The sequence below is a fragment of the Dioscorea cayenensis genome, chromosome 18, assembly GCF_009730915.1.
Source record: "Dioscorea cayenensis subsp. rotundata cultivar TDr96_F1 chromosome 18, TDr96_F1_v2_PseudoChromosome.rev07_lg8_w22 25.fasta, whole genome shotgun sequence".
Classification (NCBI taxonomy): Eukaryota; Viridiplantae; Streptophyta; class Magnoliopsida; order Dioscoreales; family Dioscoreaceae; genus Dioscorea; species Dioscorea cayenensis.
Genome location: NC_052488.1, coordinates 23,699,162 through 23,708,490, shown reverse-complemented (window position 1 = coordinate 23,708,490; position 9,329 = coordinate 23,699,162). Strand labels below are relative to the sequence as shown.

The 9,329-nt window shown below is 39.9% G+C and overlaps 1 protein-coding gene across 1 annotated transcript; it reads left to right on the top strand.

Annotated features, from left to right (window-relative positions):
• Positions 1–205: 205 nt before the first annotated feature.
• On the top strand, positions 206–5,422 carry LOC120282513 (AT-hook motif nuclear-localized protein 23-like). The gene is given in 3 exon segments (XM_039289334.1): positions 206–1,421; positions 1,423–1,665; positions 5,106–5,422. Coding segments are annotated over 2 exon segments (1,314 nt in total). The 5' UTR covers positions 206–350; the 3' UTR covers positions 5,106–5,422.
• The last annotated feature ends 3,907 nt before the right edge of the window (positions 5,423–9,329 follow it).

Genomic DNA, 9,329 nt, shown 5'->3' with positions numbered 1-9,329 from the left:
ACAGTGATCCAAATATAGTTCAAACCGAGTAGATAGATAACAGAGGTACATGCTACGTACTCGTCCGTGAAGTCGGAAGGAGAGAAAGAAAAGAGACATCACACAGGTGACTCTCGTGGAACTTGCAGCTATATACCTTCTTGCTTCTTATATACACCATATATATATATATATATATATAATCTTTCTTCAGGTGTTAGTTAGGTCAGTCTTATTTGGCTAAATCTTCTCTCATATCTTTTCTGGCTTTAAAAAGATGGAAAAGCTTATGGAGGAGGAAACTTATAGGCAAGTTGGGTTCTGGTGAGAAGGAGGGTGCTTTAGTGGCCCGGATCTGAATAACGAGTTAGATGCCCGTAGCTGTAGCTGGGAATGTGTTGTCAGCTGCTATATATCCAGATCCCAAAGTCTTATTAGCTAGGTTTGCAGCAGCAGCAGCAGCAGCAGCAGCAGTAGCAGTAGCAGAAGCTGGAAGTTGCAGCAGAGGCAGTGCATCTTCTTCCATCCATCCATCCATCCATCTACCTTTAATAAATTTAGCACAAGAAAGGAATCTTCTTTCTCTTCTTCTACTTCTACTTCAACTTCTACTACTTTTCTTTCTTCTAGTCTTTCTCTCCTTGTGCTCGATCAGTAGTACTGTCATATCCATCTTCTTCAAGGGGATCATGGCCAACCGTTGGTGGGCTGGGAGTATAGCCATGGGAGGGATCAACCCAGTGGCTTCCTCCTCGTCTCCACCTCCTTCCCTTCACCTTCGGAACCCCGCCGGCGATGACCTTAGGAATCCACAGCAGTTTCATCATCTCAGCCCTCTCGGCTCTATACGACGAGACCAAGACCCTATCCCCACTGCCACCCAAAGCAGTGGGAGTAACAATAACCCCAACGACGATGACGACAGTGGTGGCAATGCTGATGACCAGACCGCTGCTGGCGGGGCTGGATCTGTTGAGATGGCAGAGACTGGTGGCTCGGCTGGGAGCAATAACGGCCGGCGGCCCCGTGGCCGTCCACCCGGATCCAAGAACAAACCGAAGCCACCCATCATCATCACTCGAGATAGTCCCAACGCTCTCCGTTCCCACGTTCTCGAGATCGCCAACGGTACTGACATCATGGAAGCCATGAACAACTTCGCTCGCAAGAGACAGCGCGGTGTTTGTATTCTTAGTGCGAGCGGTGTCGTCACTAATGTATCTCTCCGCCAACCCGGTGCTCCGCCGGGAGCTGTAGTCACGCTACACGGCCGCTTTGAGATTTTAAGTCTTTCCGGCGCGTTCCTTCCAGCGCCGTCGCCTCCGGATGCTACGGGGCTGAAGGTGTATCTCGCCGGCGGGCAAGGGCAGGTTGTGGGAGGCAGTGTCATGGGGGAGCTGCTTGCTTCAGGGCCAGTCATGGTCATTGCTGCAACGTTTTTCTAATGCTACTTTTGAGCGACTACCATTAGAGGATGATGCTCCGGCTGGTGAACAGCCGGTGTCGGAGGGGATGCAGCTACAACAGAGTCCAGGTGGTTCTGCAGGTGCGGCTGGTTTGGCTGCTGATCCTTCATTAGCCCCCATGTTGAACCTCCCCCCAAATCTAATCCCCAATGGTCAGTTTCCACCTGACATGTTTGGTGCCTGGCCTCCTTCAGCTCCTCGTCCTCCGTCCTTCCAATAAGTCTCTCTCCTTCTCCCTTTAATATTACTCTTTTGAAATATCATGTTTTCTTTTGTTATTTCATGTTTTCTTATTGCCTTCAGATCTTATCATGCATCATGAACATCTAGAGTATATATTGGTTTCAGATAGAGAGATAGATAGATAGATGGGATAGATGAACTTGGTGTTTTGATCTACCCATTGGTTATCCTGTTCGGCAAAGTTTTAGTTTCATTGTAGAAGACGAGACAAGTGTGGGCAAGGATGTGACAGCTCTCTTGGGGTCTGCAAACTTGTTGTTTTAATTAATGCCAATGGAGTTAAAGAGTGTTGCAGTATTTTTAAACTTTGAAACTTTGGGAGGTTCTTTGGAGTTTGGTCATCTAATTCCTTCAAATCAGGTGCCCAATAGGAGACGGAGTTGGTAGCATGCGTTACTAATTAGCTACTTCCAAACTAGAAGCTTTTTAGGTTTTTCTTTTTTTTTTCTTTTATTATGTAGTTTCAGACTTAGCTTTGATGGCTTCACAGTTGAACCATTTCATTTATATGAACTTCAAAGAAAGTGTCAGGAGAACGTGACAGCAAACAGTAGGATTACTAGAAGATAAGAACCCCATACTGAATACAACTGGAGGAAAACAGTATAAGCAAAACAAGCAACAATCACACGGACCATTTCATTAATCCATTTTGTATCATGTGTAAGTGGATGTGAAGCAGGAGCCAAATCATGCATATACGACCACCTTGGTGTGCATTACTGCATTGGATCCTTATCTTATCCAACCATGTTTATTAGAAGATGATATTGTTCTTGGGACTTGTAGAGCCTGTCAACTTTTCTATTGAAAAGAACCTTTTTGAGGGATTTTTGCTGATGGAAAGAAATCAGCATAAATATCAGATACTTGTGAAGTTACATTCATATCACTGGAAATTTTCATAATTGGGAAACTGTTTCCTGCAATAAATGGTTTCACATCCCTCGTCTATTATTATTGTCTGGTATGGTGTCTCTCATGCTAGCTTTGAATCTCTCTCTTCATACCAATTAGCAATATATATATATATATATACCCAAGGCATCCTCCAATATTTTCTTCTACATTAGCTCAAGGTCTGACATGCTGTTAGACATGCTTATTATTCTGAATCACTGTTAGAAATCATCACTAGCTACATCTTAATACCTGTTCACCGTTTATGCTTTTCTTCTACATTTTATGTGCATAGCTAATTAGGAACTTCTATGTATGCACTGTATCATATGTTGATCCCTTTAATGTAACTAAAGTTTCTTCTCATCTGATATTCCTCAATGTGAGAAATTAATACAGTAATTTTAGTTCAGACTTGGTTGATAACTTGATATGAAATTGCCTTTTGGTATATTTCATAAGTCTCATCAGCCTAGGTTATGATACATGCAACCATATTTCCCTATCTTCCTTTGGTACTTTTTCTATTTATTTATTTATTTTGTTAAAAGTAACCATAGTGGCATGATGGTATCTAGTTGAGTTCATGACCATTAGATTTTTCTTTTTTCAGATCGTGAGATTGCATGTATTGCTTTGCATTTTCTTGTAGAAATGAAATAAATGGACCATCTACAGATATTATGTATTGATGGGCAAACTTGTAATCCTACTTTGCTTGAAAATTTCTTTGTGGTATATCATGTTCTCCAATCTCAAGATATACCCTGATTGTAGTTGTCACTAACTAGTCTTGGAATTCTGAAAGGCTGTTTATATATCCAAATCTAGATTCAAGATGAGATGAACAAATTTTGTTTATAGAATATTATGAAAGTTGTCTTCCATTATACTATAAACACCACTCTTGAAATTAAATTTCCAATCACTCTTGAGGAAATTAATTACTTAATTGAGCTTTGAGTGGTGTACATTGCCATGATTTTTATAAACCAAGAAAATTTGAAATTTGAGAGCAGAAGTGGACTTGCATCCTCTACATATCAGTATGAAGTTAGTACCACTGAAGTTTAGCATACAACATGATGAAGATGTTTCTCTTCACCTCACCTACTTTTATGAAGTTTGCTCTTGGCCAAGATTTTTCATGCAAAACATTTCTTGAAACTAATAAAAAACTATTTGATTTGTCCAAAGTTGAAGATCGACCTATCATTAAAATTATTAATTGGTTCCTTTTTCTGTTTAGTGCCTTGGTTTGGATCATAGTTGTCAAAGGGGTGCCTGAGCTCCTCGGGAGCAAGGTTCAATAGCTTGCGCCTTTATAGGTGTCAAGCGGGCATTGTTACAAAGGCGCATGCCTTTGAGCCTAGGCGCAAGGCTCAAGGCGTGAGCCTAGGGCTTTGCTACGTAATATCAACAAATTTATTTTGGTTATAAAAATATTGAGTTTAACTTATAATCTTATCCACACATCTTTGATAATTAAAAAATAAAAAGAGGCCTATATACAATCGGAGCCGTTTAAATTTAGGGTGACCAACACACAATCAACCATGTAGAATCAAGACTTCATCTCTTCTCTTCGGGCCGATCCACTATTTAGATGAAAAGAATGATAAATTTGAAGAGGAAATTGATGATGTTGGATGATGATGAACCATGATGATTTTGATGATCGTCACTAAAATCTAGATTTTATTATATTATGTTAGGATTTGGACTATATATATTCATTATATCATATTATCGCATTTTGTATTATACATTTGAAGATTATTTTGCATATTATTATGTATGTTTTTTTTTCTAATGTCTGATTGCCTTCTATGATATTAATCTTTAGAACATTTTAAAATTTTAATACAAATTAATCTTTAGTACAAGTATTTCTAATTTTTTAATTTTCTTTAGTGGTGGCAAGTGCGTCTAGTGTTAATCAGGCGCGCGCCTGCGCCTTACACCTAGACCCCAGGACCCCCTTGCGTCTAGATGCGCCTTACGCCTATGACAACCTTGGTTTGGATTCCAAACTATATTATCCTGTATTGAAAGCTGAGTCTTAAGTAGATCGATATATGTTGACTGTCTTGGCTTTAAGAGCATCACTTAATCAATGGATCTACCTCAATAGATGTCTCATATCTATCTTTGTGACAATTTGTTTTTCATTCCCTTATCTAGTAAGAATTTATCAATGTTTTTATTCAGTGATCTTCATAAAAGATGAGCACTATGATTTAGTCATCATGGAGTGACAAAAGACTTTTATAGAGTTCAGGAACAATTAGTATGTATTGGAGCAAGGATAAGTTACATTTGAAATTTTCTTTTGGAAAATGCCAATATATCTTACATAAATAAAAGGATTTATGATATTCTTTTGGCCTTGATTGTCGTTTATTTGCATCTTATGCACTTGAAGCTTAATTTAGTGACTTTGTTTAACAATATAGTTCCTTATTGCTCAGTAGCTTTCACTTTACACTAATCCCATCGAAACTTATTCCATTGCAGTTGGGAGGAGATAAAAAATAGCAATCTAAACAGATGGAACTCGCCTCTTATGCCAGGAAAGAATCACAATGGCATGAATGATGGGAGAGAAGTGAATATTGTCTTATCAGACCTCCACCACATTGCAGCACCGAGCTTTTTTCTAGGTCGATGAGCATGTTGGCCATTGCTAATTCACCATAGAACTAGATATCCCGTTACTAATTCGGATTTCAATACTGGCAGGTGATTGTTGTGTCTTAGTCTCATTCTAATTAATGGTACTATGTGTGTTAACTTCTCATTTAATTCTGGTCTATTTACTAGATGAAGAAAAATATTGTGTACATGATTCTTGCGCTATATTGTCAACGACGTCGGTACACGGCACAAGAAATCATAGATTAATTTTCTGCCACTTTTATGTACAATGTTGATGCTGTTTCTTAATATCATATTTCAACTGAATTGTCAAATATGAATGACCAGGAACAGCACAGTATGCTATGTGTGTTGTGTGCCTGATTAAATAGTGATTAATTAAACAGCTACCGGATTGATTGTTGTGTGAATGCTTGAAAACTTATTAATTTGTGGTATTTGGTCAAATTAACATCGACACTCGTATTATATATTCATATTTTATGTTTCATTCTTTTTTGTCAGTCATACAATTCGGAGACAAACAACTGCATGAGTTTCAATATAGAAGTTTCTTTGTTGCATAGATGTATGTGTGCGTTGGAAAACACTAACCCAACTTTCATGACAACACCAAATGCTTTCACTGTCTCACTGCTCACAGAGTTCAGTCATGTTTGAGAATTTTCAGGGTTCAGCCTTTGCCAGCATTTAGCTGATTTCCAAAATCATTGTCTTTGTTCAAGAGGACATCTAGATTTGAGAAGCACTGCTGATTCTCTCTATATACCTAGGTTTCTGTGTTTTCTAACACTTTTTCTTTCTTTAAATCAAGGATGGTGCAGAGATAAATTTTTTTTTGGTATTTGCTTTATTGGTATTTTTCACGGCATTGAGTCATTGACAGCATCATTATCTTCTCATTCTTTTATACAGGAAGCCTTTTTTCTCCACATAGACATAATGGGCACAGCTTAACCAAACTCAATCTTAAATCAAGGATATCAATTAGAGTCATTTGACAGGTTATCCTTAATTACACCAAATATATAAATATATATATGTGTGTGTGTGTGTGTGTGTGTGTGTGTGTGTGTGTGTGTTATTTAAGGCTTGTTTGTAAAGAAACAAGTTTATTGGTGTTGTGTTGTTTTCGGAAGAAATGGCATTAGGAGAGTTTTGGGTAGAAACATATGATTTTTATAGGAGAAAGAAATAAAGTACAACTCTCTTATTATTTTTTATTTTTATTTAAATAAATATATTATATATTAATTAAAAAATGTAAGAAGGATCCAAAAATACAAAGAATTATCTAATTTGAAGTAGTTTATCAATCTTTTCAAATAAATAAATAAATAAAATAAAGAATAAAAACTAAAATAAAACATGAGATCCTCTTTGAGGAATACATAGATTGGGTATCTTGACTCTACCCTCAAGATCATCTCCAAACTGCTAGCTACTCTGCTGAGTAAGGTGATTGGGTATTTTGTTGACAATTCGCAGTCGGCCTTCATCAAAGGCAGATGCATTGTTGACAACATCGCCACGGCTGAAGAATTGATTTTTAGCATTCATAAGCGTAGGCTTCCAGGCCATATCCTAAAGGTTGATTTCTCCAAGGCGTTTGACTCGGTGGATTGGGATTTTCTCTTTGACCTACTGGAGGCCAGGGGCTTTGGCAGGCGTTGGGTTGGCTGGATGCTAGCCGTTCTTTTCTCCTCTAAGGCAAATATCCTCGTCAATGGTTCGCCAAGTGGGTATGTGCGTTACCGTCGAGGTTTGCGACAGGGGACCCTCTTTCCCCTCTGCTCTTCGTTCTGGTGTCGGATGTGTTGGGGACCATGTTCTCTCATGCATTAAACTCTGGTGTGTTGGTGGGTGTCCCGTTGGGCAGTCAGGGCAAGATGTGTAATTTGCATTACACGGACGATTTACTCATCGTAACTACCGGGGGTTTGGAGGACTTGCGTATCGTTAAGCTGTTGCTATATCTGTTCGAAGGGATGTCAGGGCTGGAAACCAACTTCTTGAAAACTTGTCTGTTCTCTTCTCGCGCTGACCAACTTTCGAGTCATGCTGAGGCCCTGACCCTTAGCTGTGCGGTTGGCCGCCTCCCGGTTACGTATCTTGGTATACCTATTTCTGGAAGAAGGCGAAGGAAGAGGAACTGGGAAATCCTCATTGCCAAGGTCCAGGGGAGGTTATCCTCTTGGAAAGCTCGCCAGTTGTCTATCGGTGGTAGACTTACTTTGTTAAATTTGGTTCTCTCCGCAATTCCAACGTACTGGATGTCTATCTTTCGACTTCCGAGCTGGGTGATCAGGGAGGTGGACAGGCTCAGGAGGGACTTTCTGTGGTCGGGGCCTGATTCGGATAAACCCAAATGTCGTCTGGTCAGCTGGAAGAGTATTTACAGACTGAAGGAGTTAGGTGGGTGGGGCATTCTCGATTTGAAGGTTTTCAACTCGGCCCTCCTTGGCAAGTGGTGGTGGAAATTGTACTCGGATGCGAGCTGGTGCGAGTGGCCGATTGTGCGTTATAATTATGGGATTTCAGACTGGAACCTGCACATTCACCGTCACGGAAAGACCTCTTTCTTTTGCAGCGGTCTTTTCGACTGCTTGTCGGCGCTAAGAGGTTGCACTGTGCAAATCGTTTCTGATGGTTCCCGCATTTTATTCTGGAAAGATAAATGGCTTAACGGTCGGGCGCCTATGAATATTTGGCCTGATTTGTTTTTCGCGTCGGAAAACCCTAAAGGCACCTTTAAGGATTTATTTCACATTCTAGATCTTGCGCCTTTTACGGAGGATGCCGAGGTGGGGAGTTTTCTGGAGACTTTCACCCTCCGCGAGGGTTTGACTGAGGATGGTCTAAAATGGTGGGCTCTAACTCCGAGCGGACGCTTCTCTGTTAAATCCTTCTACACCTTTCTTATTGATGGAGGAATTAAATTGCCAATGGCCAGGGTTGTCTGGAATTCCCTTTGCCCGCAGAAGGTTAACATCTTCAATTGGCTTGCTTGGAAGAATAAGATCCTTACTTTGGAAAATTTAGTTCGTCGGCGCTGCAACAGACTTCCTACCTCTACTTGTGTCCTGTGCCATGCAGACTGTGAATCTGTGGATCACCTTTTCCAGAATTGTCAGTTTGTTCAACCAATTTGGTGTTTCTTTCTAAACCTTTTTGGTTTACTGGCGCTTCCTCTTTCCTTAGATGAAGTGTGGGGATCTTGGTGGTTTAATCTGTACCCTAATCTGTGACCCTTAGGCGGTGTCATTGTGAAAGCGGTTATTTGGCATGTCTGGCTTGCTAGAAATGACTGCATTTTTAATGCTGGTTGTTTGTCCCCTTCTGCTGTAATTTTGAAGATTGTTCATGTTCTGATACTGTGGTTTTCTGCAGCCCCTCCCTCACAGCAAGCGAGCTTTGATGAGCATGCTTCTACTTTGCGTCGCAGCCTGGTGTTCTCTGCTCAACATGTTGACCCCACAGGTGGAGTGATTCCTGGTGGCGTGGACCTGGTTCAGGAACTTGGACAATGAGTTTTTTGTTCCTGGTCAGCTATTTGGCCAAGGGTGTGTTGGCCATTTGTTTTTGGCTATCTGTTTTGTATCCACTTCTAGTGGACTGTTTTTCTCTGTCTGTGGTTTTGTCTGTACGTTTGGGTTGACTGGGGGTGTATATGTTTTCCTTTTCTAATGCATGTGGTTTATCCACCTTTTTTTTTTTAAAAAAAAAGAATACTCAGATCATATATATATATATATATATATATATATATCTTTTCGTCCATTGCCATCATATGGTCCACATTTGGAACCAGTTTAGACAAATGATTGGACTACTACAATTCCTAGTTCCATGGCCAAAGTTTGGACATCTTGAATCTTTGACCTCGAAACCCAACATCAAGTGATTTGGGGCTTCTAATCCAAACATTATTGTATGAAATATTTGATTGGAAAGGAATAACTATATCTTCTAGCAATGTGAATCATTTCATGTTTTAACTATCATTAAGATTGATTACATGTTTATTTTTTGGTATTTGTTGTCTAGGATTCGAAGAGAATTCTCTTCTCTTCTCTTTGTTTC